Source organism: Geotrypetes seraphini, chromosome 7, assembly GCF_902459505.1.
Source record: "Geotrypetes seraphini chromosome 7, aGeoSer1.1, whole genome shotgun sequence".
In the NCBI taxonomy this organism is placed as follows: Eukaryota; Metazoa; Chordata; class Amphibia; order Gymnophiona; family Dermophiidae; genus Geotrypetes; species Geotrypetes seraphini.
The window spans coordinates 179,876,467-179,894,765 of record NC_047090.1 but is presented as its reverse complement, the minus strand read 5'-3'; the positions used below and the strand labels follow the sequence as shown (position 1 = coordinate 179,894,765).

Sequence of the window (18,299 nt, the reverse complement as noted above, 5' to 3'; positions counted from 1 at the left end):
TGCTTTCCATCACTGACCCTCACCGGTGGTGCATTGTCTGTCTTGGGCCCGAACATCCGACAGACTCGTGCGATCGCTGTGCTACCTTCCAAAACAGGGCCCTCCGTCGCCGTAAGGCAAGAATGGCCGAATTGTTCGCCGTCGACACGCCGCCTAAGGCCTCGACGTCGGCCTCGGCTTCGGCCCCGGCCTTGACCTCGGCCTCGGCGTCATCGGGGGCCTCGGCCTCGCCTCGGCCCTCTTCCTCGAAGGCGTCGTCAGTGAAGCAAGCTTCGGGTAAGTCCTCTGTTCCATCCCCTTCAGCAAAGAAGCCATCCTCGAGTCAGGCCAAGGCGGGTGGGTCGACCCCGGCCCCGCATCGGACCTCGACTCCGCACACCCCGAGGGAATACTCGAGACCGAGGTCGCCCTCCAGGGAGTGTGCCCCGGACTCGGAACTCCCCACCTTCGTGGGGATTCCGGCCTTCCAGGATCTCCTCCGAGCTCTGATCTCATCGGAGCTGTCGGGAGCCCTGGAAGTGTTGCAGCGCGCTGCGGTTCCGGCGGCCTCGACCTCGGCCTGGACGCCTTCGGTCTCGGAGGCCCGGGCCTCGGCTCCCTCGGGAGCCCCGGCCTCGGCGACCTCGGTCTCGGGTACTGGGACCCCGTTCACCTCGGTCTCGGCCCCGCCCCGGACCTCGACCTCGGGGGAACCCCCTGAGCGGAGTGTAAGGCCCAAAGAAAAGTTGCGCAGAGTGCGCCGTCTTTCCTCCTCTTCCTCCGGGTCTTCCAGACACGCCTCGCCCTCGACGCGACCTCGGACGGGGCGTCGATCGAGGAAGTCCAAGCGGCCCCGAGGCTCGCCTCGGCGCGACCGTTCCTTGCCGTTCGGGGGCGAGGCGTTGCAGGTGTCGGAGTTGCGCCTCGACAACCCGAGGCTCCTCCGCTCACCCCATGGGAAGTCTTCCCGGGCCGCCTCGCCGAGGAAACGGGAGAGTGTCCCACGAACCCCGGGGTCCTCACCCAAGGGTTCTGCGAGGAGGACAACTTCCCCTTCCCCCTCGAGGGCCCTCGAGAGGGGATCCTGGGATTCGGGATCGGTTAGGGATCCTCATTATTCCCATGAGGCCTCCCCCCTCTCCTCGGTGGGGCGGTCGAGAACCCCCTCTCCCCAGGCTAGGCCGTCCTCATTTTCATCCTTCGTTCAGGACATGGCCCAAGCCCTGGGGATTGACCTGATGGTAGGCTCTCGGTATTCCAAAGAATTTTTGGAGGAACAGGACCTCCCCATTCTTCCTAGGGAGGTGCCTAGACTCCCTCTCAACAGTGTCCTTCTGCAAACCTGGCTGAAGAACTTGTCAAACCCTCTTACAGTCACGTCTGTGCCTTCAAAAATGGAATCGAAGTATAGGACGATTCCCCCTAAAGGGTTCGATAAGGCGCAGCTCTCACACCAGTCTCTTCTGGTGGAGTCTGCTCTTAAAAAATCACAGCCCTCACGGGTTTCTGCGGCGGTTCCACCAGGCAGGGAGGGGCGGACCCTGGACAAGTTTGGCCGCCACCTCTATTCAAATTCCCTGATGGCCACCAGGGTTCTAAACTACGCCTTCACCTTTTCCTCCTTTTTGCGTGGTATGGTGAAGGACCTTCCTCAATATCGGAACTCGTTACCGGACTCCCAAAGAGCAGGATTCGACAAGTTTATGTCCAACCTGTCTCAATTGCGGTTGTACCTATTCCATGCAGTGTACGACGCCTTTGAGCTGGTTTCGAGGGTGTCGGCCCTCGCGGTGGCCATGCGCCGCTTGGCCTGGCTTCGCACCCTCGACATGGACCCAAACCTGCAGGAACGCCTGGCAGACTTGCCTTGTGTGGGGTCCGAGTTATTCGACGAGTCATTGGATGCGGCGACCAAGCGCTTGTCGGAACAGGAGCGCTCTCTAGCATCCCTGGTCCGCCCCAAACCTAGGCCCCCGCCGCAGAAACCCTTTCGGCCTCCACCGCGCCGATACCCTCAGAAGTCGACCCCGGCTTTCTCGAGACCGCCCCCGAGACGTCCGTCTCAGCGAGGCAGAGGGGGACAACCCCAAGCCCCGGCGCAGGGCCCTTCTAAGCCAGCGCCTTCCTTTTGACGGGATGAGCGGACGGGGCGGGTTCCCCTCCGCACTTTCTCAGGAACCCCTTCCTATCGGGGGCCGTCTTCGGTTCTTCCGGGAGGCATGGACCGGGATTACCTCAGACGCTTGGGTGCTCCGGATCGTCTCCGAGGGCTACTCGCTCAACTTTGTGTCCTCGCCACCGGACAGTCCCCCAAGTTTAGTCCCCTGCAACCGTTCGCAGCTACCGACCCTTATAACCGAAGCCAAAGCCCTCTTGAAGCTTCGGGCGGTCGAGCCGGTCCCCAAGGACCAGTGGGGTACGGGGTTTTACTCCCGCTACTTTTTGGTCCCAAAAAAGACCGGGGACCTGCGCCCCATACTGGACCTCAGGAAGCTCAACAAATTCCTGGCCCGGGAGAAGTTTCGAATGCTATCTCTCCCGGTTTTGTACCCCCTCTTGGGGGAAGGGGACTGGATGTGCTCCCTCGACCTGAAGGAAGCATACACCCATGTTCCGGTGCACCCCGCCTGTCGAAGATTCTTACGATTCCAGGTGGGGGACCTCCACCTCCAGTACAGGGTACTGCCCTTCGGCCTGGCCGCGTCCCCACGAGTTTTCACGAAGTGCATGGTGGTGGTGGCAGCAGCCCTCAGGTCACGTGGACTCCATGTGTTCCCTTACCTGGACGATTGGCTCATCAAAGCCCCGACCAGGGAGGGGGTTATCTCAGCGACCCGACAGTCTATTGCCTTCCTGCAAACTCTCGGGTTCGAGATAAACTTTCCAAAGTCTCAGTTGAGACCGTCGCAGTCTCTTCAATTCATAGGTGCGGTGCTGGACACGGTGCGCCTACGCTCCTACCTGCCGACCCAGCGGGCGGAAACCTTGGTACGGATGAGCCGCCAGGTCTCCCAACTATCGAGGGTGTCGGCCAAGCGCATGATGATGCTGCTGGGCCATATGGCCTCGACGGTACATGTCACGCCGTTTGCGAGGCTACACCTGAGGATCCCTCAGTGGACCCTCGCGTCCCAGTGGCGCCAGGAGTGCGACCCGGTGTCTCGCCTCATTTCGGTAACTCCGCCCTTGCGGAAATCGCTGCGTTGGTGGACAGACTCTTCAAATCTGTCCATGGGGCTATTGTTTCGCACTCCGCCTTTTCGCAAGGTCCTGACCACGGACTCCTCGGAGTACGCGTGGGGAGCCCATCTCGACGGTCTTCGCACGCAGGGCCTGTGGTCGTCAGAAGACCGTCAGTGTCATATCAACGTGCTACAACTGCGAGCCATCTTCCTAGCACTTCGAGCCTTCGTTCACATATTGCAGGACCAGGTGGTCCTCGTCCGCACGGACAATCAGGTGGCAATGTATTATGTGAACAAGCAGGGAGGAACAGGGTCATGGCCCCTCTGCTCCGAAGCTCTTCGCCTCTGGGAGTGGGCGGCCTCCCGGAACATCTTCCTCCGGGCAGTCTACATCCAAGGAGAACGGAATTGCCTGGCGGACAAACTGAGTCGACTTCTGCAACCGCACGAGTGGACTCTACACTCAGCAGTTCAACGCGAGGTCTTCGCTCGCTGGGGAACGCCACAGGTGGATCTGTTTGCCTCTCCGGAGACACACAAACTACCACTATATTGTTCTCGGATGTACTCGCAGGACCGTCTGGAAGCGGATGCCTTCCTACTCGACTGGGAAGGGAGGTTCCTGTATGCATTCCCGCCGTTCCCTCTGATCATGCGAACGTTGGTACACCTAAAATCGTCCACGGCCACGATGATTCTCATAGCACCTCGGTGGCCGCGTCAGCACTGGTTCTCCCTGCTGCTACAGCTCAGTGCCAGAGAGCCTCTTCCCCTGCCTGTCTCTCCTTCTCTGCTGTCTCAGAGTCAAGGATCCATGTTACATCCCAATCTGCAGTCATTGCACCTGACAGCCTGGTTTCTTGTTCCCTGACTCCTCCGGACCTGTCTCAATCGGTGAAGGAGGTGTTGGAAGCCTCCCGCAAGATCTCGACGAGGCTTTGCTATGCGCAGAAATGGACCAGGTTTTCCACCTGGTGCTCGTCTTTTCACCTGGATCCGGTATCAGTTCCGGTATCCTCGGTTTTAGAATACTTGTTTCATTTGTCGCGCTCCGGCTTGAAAACCACTTCGGTGCGGGTTCATCTCAGTGCGATTTCTGCTTTCCACCAACCTCTAGAGGGACGACCTCTGTCACTCCATCCCTTGGTGACACGCTTCATGAAAGGGTTACTCAGGGTTTGTCCCCCTCTTAAGCCTCCGTCTATCGTGTGGAATTTGAATGTGGTTCTGGCTCAACTGATGAAACCCCCGTTTGAGCCACTCAACAAGTCCCTCTTGAAATTTCTGACTTGGAAGGCGGTGTTTCTAATTGCCCTCACCTCCGCCAGGCGGATTGGGGAGTTGCAAGCCTTGGTTGCGGACCCTCCTTTCACTGTCTTTCACCACGACAAGGTGGTTCTCCGCACCCATCCTAAGTTTTTACCTAAAGTTGTTTCTGACTTCCACCTCAATCAGTCCATTGTCCTTCCTGTGTTCTTCCCGAAGCCCCACTCCCATCCTGGCGAGACGGCGCTTCACACGCTTGACTGTAAGAGGGCGTTGGCATTTTATCTTCAACGCACCAGGCCTCATCGGAAGGTTCCTCAATTGTTTTTGTCCTTCGATCCCAATCGATTAGGGCACCCAGTTTCCAAGCGCACTCTGTCTAACTGGTTGGCCGCTTGCATTTCCTTTTGCTACGCTCAGGCTGGCCTTCCTCCCCCGGGTCGAGTCACGGGGCACAAGGTCCGAGCGATGGCAGCTTCGATAGCTTTCCTCCGATCCACTCCGATGGAGGACATATGTAAGGCTGCCACTTGGTCTTCGGTTCATACATTCACCTCACATTACTGTCTGGACACTTTATCCAGGAGTGACGGCCGGTTTGGCCAGTCAGTTTTGCAAAATCTGTTTTCCTAAATTGCCATCCTCCCACCTGCCCTTTTTTGGTTAGCTTGGAGGTCACCCACATGTGAGAATATCATGCCTGCTTGTCCTGGGATAAAGCACAGTTACTTACCGTAACAGGTGTTATCCAGGGACAGCAGGCATATATTCTCACAACCCGCCCGCCTCCCCGGGGATGGCTTCCTTGCTAGTTATGGAACTGAGGACCACGAGGTGGGATGCGCCCTCTAGTGGGCGAGAAGGCACGCACATGCGTGGTGCAGTGTGCAAACTTGAAACTTCAATCAAGTTTGCTTGAAAAGCTGTCCGCGCCGGGGCTCCGTAGATGACGTCACCCACATGTGAGAATATATGCCTGCTGTCCCTGGATAACACCTGTTACGGTAAGTAACTGTGCTATTTCTACCGGTCCATAGGTGTAAAATGGTTGAAGAACACTGAGTTATAAGACTCTATTTGGAAATGCACCATATTACATGTTGAAACATTTCAGACTTTCAGGTAATGAACGCCGTACATGTGGCTGTTCTTTTTTTCTCTTTTCTATCCTTAAAAGGATTTCTTGAAAGAACTCTTATCTTTCCAAGCTGGCAAATGTAGTAAAACATTAAGTGGTTTGATTGTAGCTTCTAACTCCTACCAAATTTTTAGAAAAAAAATCTTAAAACTTAAGTTTTTGATAAATTTGTCTGATGCTATCACGAATTTTAATGCTATTGCTGTACTATCACTGTTTTGTTCAGCTTTTAGAGAAAAAAAAAGTTAAACTTATTATCCTTTTGATAAATTTGCTGGCTGATATTACAAACCTTAATACTATTGCTGTTTTGTTCGTTATTGTTAACTACATAGAATTGAGAGGTATGGCGGTATAAAAATAAAATTTATTATTATTCTCTCTCCTCCTCCTGCTCTCTTTCTCTTCCCTTCAATCCAGCATCTGCCCTCTACCTCTGCCCCCCCTCCCAATCCAGTATCTGCCTCCTTTCTGTTTCCCTTCCTCCTGCCCTGACACCCATGCTGCTGCTGTTTCTCTAGAGCAGCCATGGCAAACAAAGCTACTCGCTGCAGGGCTGGAGTCGACATTTGCACAAGCTGCTGGTTCTGTCCCAGAACAGGAAGTGACATCCAAGGGGGTGGAACTGGCAGCCTGCATGAATGTTGACTCCAACCTGCAGTGAGTAGCTACCTTTGCCACTGCTGTTGTGGAGAAGCAACATCAGGTGACAGTGGGAGGGAGGGGTTCACAGTCATAAGAACGCGAGACAAACGCGCGCCGCCTTTTGAGAGCGAACAATCAAGCTCCGACGGGGGTGTGGGGGGGGGAGGAACCCCCACACTTTATTTAATAGTGTTGGCACTGCTGTTGGGGGTGGTTTTGGGGGGTTGTAACCCCCCCCTCTTATACAGAAAACTTAACTTTTCCCTGAAAAAATAGGTAAAAAATTAAATTTTCTGTATAATGTGTGGGGGGGTATACCCCCCACACCCCCAACACAGCAGCACAAACAGTATTAAGTAGAGTGGGGGGGTTTCCCTCACACCCCCATCAGAGCCCTTTAAAATGGCGCACTGAAGTCTTTCGCTCAATTGTCCGCTCTCAAATGTTGGCGCGTGTTTGTCTCACGCGCTTTTGTCCCGTCACCGGAGGGAGGAGATGTAAGTTCCAATTTTTCCCCAAACAAATCGATTCAAATTAGTAATCAGACAGCACTAGTCTGCAATACAGCAACAAACTTTGTAATCTTTATATATTTTCTCAGTGAGCGTATATGATGGTCATCCTTCTAAACTTAACTTATATTCCCCTTTTTATTTCCAGAGTTCATACGAAGTTCAAGACAGCGTTGATATAGAAAATGGACAGTTGTATTGCACAAGATCACTTTTTTCTTCACCCGTTCCTTACCCGGTTTCACCCTCCTTGGCTCTTAGCACAGATTTCACAAAAAAAGTCTCTGGCACCTACTACAAGACCCCCATACCCCAAAATAATTTCTATGCAGTCTCTCCCTCTTCCTCAGAGGGAAGTCTTAAATGCAGTTCTAATTATCAAAAGTTTCAGGAGCCCCTGAAGAAAACCTATAGTGGGGACCTTCTTGATTTGCATTCTAAGCAGTTCACTAATAAGCAGCTGCAATTTATACCACGAACATTGAAAACTGAGGCTAAATCTGCGCTTGCAGGGTACAGATATTATACACCTCCACGAATAAAAAAGAAGGATGAGGTGTCAGAAGCAGAGGCACAGACTGAAATCAGCAGGTAACTTGTTTTAAATTTGTCAGATCAAAGGCAAAACATACATGGAGGTTAAATATATTTTATCCTAGGACAAGCAGGCAGGTATTCTCACTAATGGGTGACGTGATCCAATGGAGCCCCGATGCGGACGCCTCACAAGCAGTCTTGCTTGAAGAAACTCGAAGTTTTGAGTCGCCCGCATCGCGCATGCGCGAGTGCCTTCCCACCCAGCGCAGGGCGCGTCTCCTCAATTCTTACTTTTCCGCGGAGCCGAGAAGTCCGTCTTCGACTCTCTGCGTGAAGTGCTTTCACTTGTGCCTTCTTTATCTCCGCAGTTTTGGGTTATTTTCCTCAGAATCGCTGTTTTTCGTCGTTCTTTTCTTGTTTTACAAAAAAATAAAAAATTTCTTCCGTCCGTTCGACTGGGCAGGCCATGTGGCCGCAGCCCCACGGCTTCGATCTTGCGGCGGAGCTGTTTCGGCCTATGTCCCGGCCTGCGATCGGTTTTAAGAAGTGTTCCAAGTGCCGGTGCGCGATTTCCCTGATGGACCCTCATTGACGCTGTCTTCAGTGTCTTGAGCCTCAACACCTCCCGAAATCGTGCCGGCCTTGCTCAACACTTACTGCCCATGCTTTCAAGCGTCGTTGCATCTTGTGGGAGCAGCTTTTCAGCATGGAGTCTTCGATGGAGCTTTCGTCATCGAAGAATGCTTCACCTTCGACCTCATCCAAGGCTCTCCAGGCTTCCACATCTTCTGCTCTGAGCCTCATCAAACCCGTCTCGTTTGTACCGGCTCTGTCTTAGACGCCGGCTGCGGTGCCTTCCTCTGTCTCTTCAGGTCAGGTAGCACAGCAGCCCATTCCCCCGGTGGTGCTTAAAGTGCCCAAGGCTTCTAAGTCCAAGCACTCTCACACTGCCTTGAGGGAGATCGAAGCCCTTGCAGGTGGTCCCATTGGAGACGCGTTTCCATCCTTGCCGGCTTTGTTCCAGACCTTATTGGAGAAGCAATTCATTCAGCTCTTTACCACAATGGGGCCGAAACTTCTCTCTCAAATCGAGCCTGGGCATGCGGAGGTCTCCCATGAGGTCGAGCCGCCTCCTGTGCCTCAGCCGTACGCACACTCTCTACAGGGAGCAGAGTCTTTGCGAGTGTCTGGTCTGGTATCGATGCATGCATCGCAAGGAGTCGAGTCTTTGCCCATGCCTCCGTTGGAACCTGTACACTCGATGCAAGGAGCAGAGTCTTTGCGAGTGCCTCTAGGTTCTTCCACCCAACCACTGCTGCTTCGTTCCACAGCCTCCAGTCCATTCTCTGGGGGCTTCGACAAGGCCAGCTCCTCCTCGGCCTTCACGCCTGCCTCTGATTTACCAATGGCGTTTTCCACCAAAACAGGCTCCTGCCACCCGTCAGCCTGTCAAGAGGCAACATCCTCAGAAGCAGCAGAAGCCTCAGCCACCTGCTGTATCCAAGGCTCCTCAGCCTTTTTGACTGTCTCACTCAAAGCATAACCTCAGTCGTTCTGCCTTTTTCCGTTTTTCCCCCTATCGGAGGTCGTCTCCATCATTTTTACCACCGATTGGCGACTATTACCACCGACCTCTGGGTCCTTTCCATCGTCAGGGAGGGATACTCTCTTCAGTTCCATCAAGTTCCTCCGGAACATCCTCCAAGAGAGTATCCTTTCAACTCGACCCAGACCGCCCTTCTTCTTCAGGAAGCTCAAGCTTTGCTTCAGCTTCGAGCTATCGAGCCCGTTCCTTTGGCTCAACAGAACAAGGCTTTTTACTCCCAGTACTTCCTTGTTCCAAAGAAGACGGGCGATCTGCGTCCTATTTTGGATCTCAGAGTGCTCAACAAATTTCTAGTCAGAGAAAAATTTTGTATGTTGACCCTAGCATCCCTGTATCCCCTCCTCGAGCAGAACGACTGATTATGCTCTCTGGATTTCAAGGAGGCCTTCACACATATTCCCATTCATCTGGCCTCCCGTCCATACCTCAGATTTCGGGTGGGAAATCTTCATTATCAATACAGAGTGCTCCCTTTCGGCCTGGCCTCGTCGCCCAGAGTCTTCACCAAGTGTCTGGTGGGGGTGGCTGCTGCGCTCAGGAACCATGGTCTGCAGGTGTTTCCCTACCTGGACGACTGGCTCATCAAGGATTCCACGTCTCAGGGAGTCTTCCTCGCGACCCAACACACTATCTGGTTCCTGCAGAGTCTGGGGTTCGAAATCAACTTTCTGAAATCCCACCTCCAACCTTCTCAGACTCTTCCTTTCATCGAAGCTGTTCTGGATACTGTCCAGCTCAGAGCATTCCTTCCTCAACAACGTCTGGAAGCTCTGATTTTTTTATGTTACTACTCCATTGTACTTTATTATATTTTTTTTTAACTATTACCCTTGTGTTTTTTCCCCTGAATGTCTCTTCTTTACTTTAATGAATTGTATTTCACCTCTCCTTACCTAATGTTAAGAGTATGTTAAACAGTGTAATTTATTTATTTATTTATTTTAAATATTCGTATGTATTGTACAGTTACCTAACAAATGTAAATTTTAATGTGTACATCGCTTTGAAGTTTGATTAAGCGATTCATCAAGATACCTAATAAACTTGAAACTTGAAACTCTTCTCCATCTTTGTCATTTGGTCTCCTCTCGCCTGTCCATCTCGGCGAGACACATGATGGTTCTTCTGGGTCACATGGCCTCTACAGTGCACGTGACTCCTTTTGCCAGACTTCACCTCAGAATTCCTCAGTGGACCCTGGCATCTCAATGGACACAGGTTTCCGACCCTCTAACTCAACACATCCAGGTCACACCTGCATTGACACAATCTCTTTGCTGGTGGATGCTCTCTTCCAGTCTATCCAGAGGCTTACTTTTTCACACGCCCCCTCATCAGAAGGTCCTCACGACCGACTCTTCAACTTACGCTTGGGGGCTCATCTAGATGGTCTCCGTACTCAAGGCTATTGGACTAGTACGGATCGTCAGGGTCACATCAATCTCCTGGAACTCAGGGCGATTTTCCATGCTCTCAATGCTTTTCAGCATCTGCTTCATGACCATGTAATCCTCATTCGCACGGACAATCAAATCGCCATGTATTATGTCAACAAGCAGGGAGGTGCGGGATCTTCCTCCCTCTGTCAGGAACTCTGAAAGTTTGGGATTGGGCAATTCGCCACAACATCTTTTTCAAAGCTGTCTACATTCAGGGGGCGGACAATGCCTTAGCGGACAACTTGAGTCGTCTTCTACAGCCTCACGAATGGACTCTCCATTCCACACCCCTTCATCACATCTTCTCTCAGTAGGGAACCTCTTTGCAGCCCCCCACAACTACAAACTGCCTCAGTTCTGCTCCAGGATCTACACTCCTCATCGCCTCGAGGCAGGTGCTTTTCTTCTGGATTGGACGAATCTCTTTCTATATGTGTTTCCTCCGTTTCCTCTAATTCAAAAGACGCTGGTCAAGCTGAAGTCCGACCACGCCACCATGATTCTGGTTGCTCCTCAGTGGCCCAGACAACCCTGATACTTCCTTCTACTTCAATTCACCAGCAGGGAGCCCTACCTTCTACCAGTTTTTCCCTCTCTGCTTCATCCCAACCTGCAGTCTCTGCACCTGACAGCTTGGTTCCTCTCGACATAGCTCCTCTGCAGTTTTCTCAATCTGCGAGGGATGTTTTGGAAGCTTCAGGGAAGCCTACTACTAGACAATGCTATCGCCAAAAATGGACTAGATTCTCTACTTGGTGTTTTTCTCATCATAAGGAGCCTCAACTTTCCTCCTTATCTTCAGTTTTGGACTATCTGTTGCACCTTTCTCAGTCTGGTCTCAAGTCTACTTCGATCCGAGTCCATCTTAGTGCAGTTGCTGCTTTCCATCAGCCTATTGAAGGGAAACCTATTTCTGCTCATCCTGTAGTTTCCAGATTCATGAAAGGGCTTTTCAATGTCAATCCTCCTCTCAAACTGCCTCCGGTTTGGGACCTCAATATTGTTCTTGCTCAGCTGATGAAGCCTCCATTTGAGCCAATGGACAAGGCTCATCTGAAATATCTCACTTGGAAAGTGGTGTTTCTCATTGGCCTCACTTCTGCTCGGCGAGTCAGTGAGCTTCAAGCGTTGGTTGCGGATCCACCTTTCACCGTGTTCCATCATGACAAGGTGGTTCTTCGCACTCATCCAAAATTCCTTCCTAAAGTAGACTCGGATTTCATGTCAACTAATCTATTGTACTTCCACTGTTTTTTCCAAAGCCTCATTCTCATCCTGGAGAATCAGCTCTTCATACTCTGGACTGTAAACGTGCTTTGGCATTCTACTTGGAACGCACCAAACCGCACAGAACTGCTCCTCAAATTTTTGTCTCCTTTGATCCGAACAAGTTGGGAAGTCCTATCTCTAAGCGTGCCATCTCCAATTGGATGGCGGCTTGTATCTCTTTCTGCTATGCCCAGGCTGGGTTTCCTCTTCACAGTAAAGTCAAAGCCCATAAGGTCAGAGCAATGGCAGCTTCTGTGGCTTTCCTCAGATCTACACTTATTGAGGAAATTTGTAAATCTGCTACTTGGTCCTCGGTTCATACCTTCACTTCTCATTATTGTCTGGATACTTTCTCCAGACGGATGGACAGTTTGGCCAAACAGTATTGCAAAATTTATTCTCCTAAGTTGCCAACTCTCCCACCATCCCACTTTGGTTAGCTTGGAGGTCACCCATTAGTGAGAATACCTGCCTGCTTGTCCTGGGATAAAGCACAGTTACTTACCGAAACAGGTGTTATCCAAGGTCAGCAGGCAGCTATTCTCACATCCCACACACCTCCCCGGGTTGGCTTCTCTGCTAGCTATCTGAACTGAGGAGACGCGCCCTGCGCTGGGCAGGAACGCACTCGCGCATGCGCGGTGCGGGCGACTCGAAACTTCGAGTTTGTTCAAGCAAGACTGCTTGTGAGGCATCCGCGTCGGGACTCTGTTGGATCACGTCACCCATTAGTGAGAATAGCTGCCTGCTGTCCCTGGATAACACCTGTTACGGTAAGTAACTGTGCTTTTTATGAATACTGTGTTGTTTTTCACTTCCAGTACTAGTTAGAACAATTAGTTTTGTTTCCTTGTTTATTGTCTCTTAAGTTAGCAGCGTAAGAAAATAGAGAACGGTATATTTCCAGTACAATAGGTGAGACATTCTAGACAAGTGTGTAATATCCCCATGGCTGCGTGCCATCTGCAGAAGAATCCAATTCAGAATTTTCTATGTGCCTCTTCAGTACTTCACTGAACTGCTTAGCTCCATTTACACTGTTTTTCCCTTCTAATGCGTGCCTGCAGGAATGTGTTTATTCTGCTCTCTTATTTTATTTGGTGTTTTTAGTCCTTTTGGGGGGGGGGGTAGGATTCTTGTGCTCAGAGTGTTTCTTCAGCTTTGCTTGCATTGAGAAAACAGACTTAAGTCTGTAGCTGACAGACTAATCCCAGTGGGTACTAAGGACCCACCAGAACCTCTCTGAGCTCCCTCAATATCCTGAGATGGATCCCATCTGATCCCATGGATTTGTCCACTTTCAGTTTTTCAAGTTGTTCATAAACACTTTCTTCCATGAATGGTGCAGTATCTGTTTTGCCATATACGGGACAATTACCATTAAAAGTCCATCTAGCATCAGCTTCACTTCCCCACTGTTAGGGCTGCATTTAAGCATCACTCCTGCACAACATAAATGAAGTTACATATAGTTGTTAATCTGATGATTTTTGAGTTTTGTGTTGATATTGTTCTCTTTCTATTTAGGGATACTTTGTGTCTGTCCTATGCATTTTTTAACTCCGTCACTTTTTTTGCCTCCAGGGATGCATTCCAGGCATCTACTACCCTTTCCGTGAAAACGTATTTCCTGGCATTACTCCTAAGTCTACCACTGCTTAACCTCATATTGTGTCCTTTAGTTTTACCATTTCTCTATCTCTGGAAAAGATTTGTTTGTAGATTAATATCATTCATGTATTTAAATGTCTATCATATTTCCTCTATACCTTTGTTCCTCTAGGGCAGTGATCTCAAACTCCAACCCTTTGCAGGGCCACATTTTGGATTTGTAGGGACTTGGAGGGCCTCAGAAAAAAATAGTTAATGTCTTATTAAAGAAATGCCAATTTTGCATGAGGTAAAACTCTTTATAGTTTCTAAATCTTTCCTTTTGGCTAAGTCTTAATAATAATATTGTCATTTATAGCTAAGAGACATATGATCAAGAAACTGTTTTATTTTACTTTTGTGATTATGATAGACATACCGAGGGCCTCAAAATAGGACCTGGCGGACCACGAGTTTGAGACCACTGCTATAGGCTAAGGCTCTTTACACCTGCATTGTGATGTCATAGAACTTTATGGTTATAGAAACATAGTATCACAATGGCCATCCACAGCATCCACTATCTCCTCCTCTCCCTATTGGCTAAGGTTCTTAACATTTGCATCTCCTCTTCCTATAGGCCAGTGGTCTCAAACTCCAACCTTTGCAGGGCCACATTTTGGATTTGTAGGGACTTGGAGGGCCTCAGAAAAAAATAGTTAATGTCTTATTAAAGAAATGACAATTTTGCATGAGGTAAAACTCTTTATAGTTTATAAATCTTTCCTTTTGGCTAAGTCTTAATAATAATATTGTCATTTATAGCTAAGAGACATATGATCAAGAAACTGTTTTATTTTACTTCTATGATTATGATAAACATACCGAGGGCCTCAAAATAGTACCTGGCAGGCCGCGAGTTTGAGACCACTGCTATAGGCTAAGGCTCTTTACACGTGCATTGTGATGTCATAGAACTTTATGGTTATAGAAACATAGTAACACAATGGCCATCCACAGCATCCACTATCTCCTCCTCTCCCTATTGGCTAAGGTTCTTAACATTTGCATCTCCTCTTCCTATAGGCCAGTGGTCTCAAACTCCAACCTTTGCAGGGCCACATTTTGGATTTGTAGGGACTTGGAGGGCCTCAGAAAAAATAGTTAATATCTTATTAAAGAAATGACAATTTTGCATGAGGTGAAACTCTTTATAGTTTATAAATCTTTCCTTTTGGCTAAGGACTCCTTTTACTAAGGTGCACTAGCGGTTTTAGCGCATGCTACAATGCCGCGCTTGCGCTAAACGCTAACGCCTCCATAGAGCTTGCATTAGTATTTTTCATTTAGCGCGTGGTTTGCGCGTGCTAAAAATGCTAGTGCACCTTAGTAAAAGGAGCCCTAAGTCATAATAATACTATTGTCATTTATAGCTGAAGAGACATATGATCAAGAAACTGTTTTATTTTACTTTTGTGATTATGATAAACATAACGAGGGCCTCAAAATAAGACCTGGTGGGCCGCATGTGGCCCGCGGGCCACAAGTTTGAGACCACTGCTCTAGGGTATACATATTTAGGTATTCAAGCCTCTTCGCTTGCATCTCTCAGTGCAATCCCAATATCATTTTCATCGTCTTCCCCTAGACCACTTCAAGTGTTCTCAAAAAAAAAAAAAAAAAAAAAGATATTTTATCTTTCTTTACTGCAGTTCCCAACACAGCATGGTACAGTAAGTACAGAACTGACAGCTTGTCACAGCAATTTTGGGGTGTCTCCAAAAGTAGTTTTTGGGTAGATTGGAAGTTAGCTTTAGGTCTCTTCACCCCTAAAATTGCCACATTTTGGGGGTTCTTGTGTTTTTCACAAACTCTGGAATTCATTGCCAGAGAATGTAGTGAAATCAGTTAGTTTAGTGGGGTTTGGATAATTTCCTAAAAGAGAAATCTTTAGGCCATTATTGAGATGGCTTGGGGAAATCCACTGCTTATTATTCATAGGATAAGCAGCATAATATTTCAGCTACTTGTTTTGCTACTTGGGATCTTCCTAGGTGCTTAGGACCTGGATTTACCACTTGATGGACCTTCAGTCTGTCCCAGTATGGCAAGTCTTATGTTCTTAATTCTTCCATTTTATTGCACAAAGTCACAGGTACAACCCTAGCCACCTTTCTGGGCAGCGTAGCTGGTCTTTATCTGCTGTAATTTACTATGTAACTGAACTTCCCTCTTCTTCATCCACAAGGACTGATTCATTGTCATAGAGAGAGAGGTACCAAAATCATCAGTAGAAATTTTCTTGAAAGCTTATTGCACGTGCTTCTCATTGTAAATAATGCTTTATATGTGAGCTATGTGCAGAACTGAGTTGCATTAAAATGCAGTATGTATAGTACAAGTAACCAAAATTGCCCAGTTATGGAGGATAGATGTACCTTCAAGAAAAAGAATTTAGAGTCAAAATTGATTGATAAATAGCAACATTCCACATTACAAGCTCTTTTAAAAACAAAATGTAAGTACAATGAGATTTCTTCTAAATTAGTAAGGAATGATATTTTTTGTTGTATGATATTGTAGATTTTCAAGTGATGTTGTATTATAATTGTTTGATTTTTATTTTTTATTCAGTTTTAACTCTTGCAACAAATGTACAAAATTCAATCAGATAATTCGTACAAATCACTTGACATTCTAACAATTATTGTCAAATGCATATAAAAAACCGCTCCCCAACCCATCCCATTCATCATTGTTTGATATTTACTGTACACTTGATGTAAGTTATAAAATGAATAAACAAATTAAAAAAAAAAAAAAGATGTACCTTCAAGGGAAAATAAATGTTCTGTTTTCGCAAAGTCATTTTTTAATAATTGAAAATAAATGTATTACTATTATAACTGAAATATTTTTTTAAGCAAAATTGAAACACATTTGGTAACATTGGGAGGCTGTAAGGGAATGTTCATGATTTCCAACGCAGATTCTGGTTCTCTGCACTCTGCAAACCAGCAGAGACCTGGGCCCAAAATTAAACTGGAGCCAGGAGTCGGGGAGATGAGAGCTGAGATTTTAGAATGATAGGTAGTGGAATATAGCTTGTGCAAGATTACCTCACATTTGGGAGGTTTGATTAAATGTTTCTTTTTAAATCTCACAGTTTTAAAAAACATGTTGAGCCGTCTGAGAAAAAAGATGAGCTAGAAGAGTCCCCATGGGCTGTAGATGAGGTAATGCTTCTTTGCTACCTAAGCATGTAAGTAGAAATCATAGTGGCTCTGTAATATTGTGACTTTCAAGGGGTAATGCTATATACATTAATTTCTCTCTTTTGCACTTTCTTCATCTGAATTTGAAAAATGAGACATTATGCCTGAATTATTTTTTTTTTCCTATTCCTTATAGAGAAGATGCAGTATTCAGATTTCTCATACACTGTGCAGCATGAGTAGATATGACTAATCTGTGCAAAGAGGTAGCTGTGCATATGGTCTGTTTAGATAGCTCTTACCATGTAATAAATCTCTTTTAACTCAGAATAATTTCCAGAGCCACATATGCTGCTAAAACTATTCTTTATCTGCAGAAATGCTGCGTCTTTTTTTTTTTTTTTTTCATTGCCCATATCCTATATGTTTATTGCCAAGGGATGTGATAAAAGCAGTTTGTATAGCTAGGTTTAGAAAGGGTTTGGACAGGATTCCAGAGGAGAGGTCCATAAACTATTATTAGTCATGTAGACTTGGAAAAGCCTCAGTTTATCCCTGGGTATAATAAGCAAGAAAGATTGAAGCTGTTCTTTAGATCCTTCCAAGTACCTGTGATCTGGATTGACTATTGTTGGAGGTAGGATGCTGGACCTCATGGGTTTTTGACATAAGCCAGTATGATATTTCTTGTGTAGATTTAAGTGTCTTATGATACTATGTACATACTTTAAACCCACACTGAGAAGAGGCATATACAGGACAAGGCTGGGGTGCAAGACTTGCAAGTACATTTTGTGTTTTTGAATTTTCAAAAATATGCAAGTACTTTTATCTGACAAAAGTACGGTGCTATGTAAAAGCCTTCAAACACTTATAGTTTTTTCATGTCATGCTGTCTAAAACAGGCCTTGACAAATGTTTAGGAGCCAGCCCAAGAACTTGGGCTCCAGCATCATTCACACCCCTCACCACCACCTCCTCTGAAGATTAAGAGTCATCTGGGGAGTAGAACAGATACCCCCTACCCCCGGATCTACCACAGCTCTGTTAGGCCATGATTTACTAAGGTTGTTTTCTTCTTCCATATCTAAAGGAAAAGAAAGCTTAGTACACTGAGCTCTTAATATACTGCTACAGGCCACTGGCAGAAATACAAAGCTAGTATATTCTGCCTCAACCTAATCTCTCTCTCTCCCACCCTGTCATCACCAGTCTCTCTCCTCCCCAGTCACTTCTCTGCCAGCCTGTCCCAGCATAGCCAGCTACATCCCTTCAGCTATCCCTCACCATCTATGAAGCCAGTCACCCAGCCCCTAATACCCCCATGTTACCAACTACATCCTCACTACACCATCTAGCAAGTGACTCTTCACAGGCCCTGCCCCTATCTAGCCAAGCCAACCCATCACTCCCACCCCCACCACATATATATATATACATATACCCTGACTTTTTATTAGAACAGCTCCACTGACCTCAGTCCTCATTTTAAAGTCTGTACCTGCTACCAGAACAGGATTTTTCTCTTTTGCACCACATGACTCTCAACAGTAATTGAACCACATGATAATAGAAACTTCATTACTGTGCTCACGAGACTTCAGACCTCTTGACTATCACAGGAGTTCATTTACCACAAAGTGCAAACTCACAGAGATGAGCATTGCAGAGAGGAAGAAGGTTTTGTTCTGGTGGTTGTAGCAAAAAAAAAAAAAAAAAAATCTAATTATAGACCGTTTAATCCCAACAATTAGTCAAAAGCGGTTTACAAAAGAGAATACATTACAATAAAAAAGAGAACTTATTACAAGGCTGAGATATTTTGAAGCAAGAAAAAAGTAATGAAATACTACTACTACAGTGCTCTCCCCAGAAATTTTTTCCAGCCGGGTGGCATGAAAAAGTAGCCGGGTGGGGC

General features: G+C 47.6%; 1 protein-coding gene across 1 annotated transcript in view; it reads left to right on the top strand.

Annotated features, from left to right (window-relative positions):
- SPATA7 (spermatogenesis associated 7) overlaps positions 1–18,299 on the top strand; it is a 97,999-nt gene that overhangs the window by 45,887 nt on the left and 33,813 nt on the right. Inside the window, exons 7-8 of the mRNA XM_033953272.1 lie at positions 6,874–7,316; positions 16,333–16,402. Of these exons, the coding sequence (XP_033809163.1) occupies positions 6,874–7,316; positions 16,333–16,402 (513 nt within the window). The remainder of the gene's footprint in view (positions 1–6,873; positions 7,317–16,332; positions 16,403–18,299) is intronic.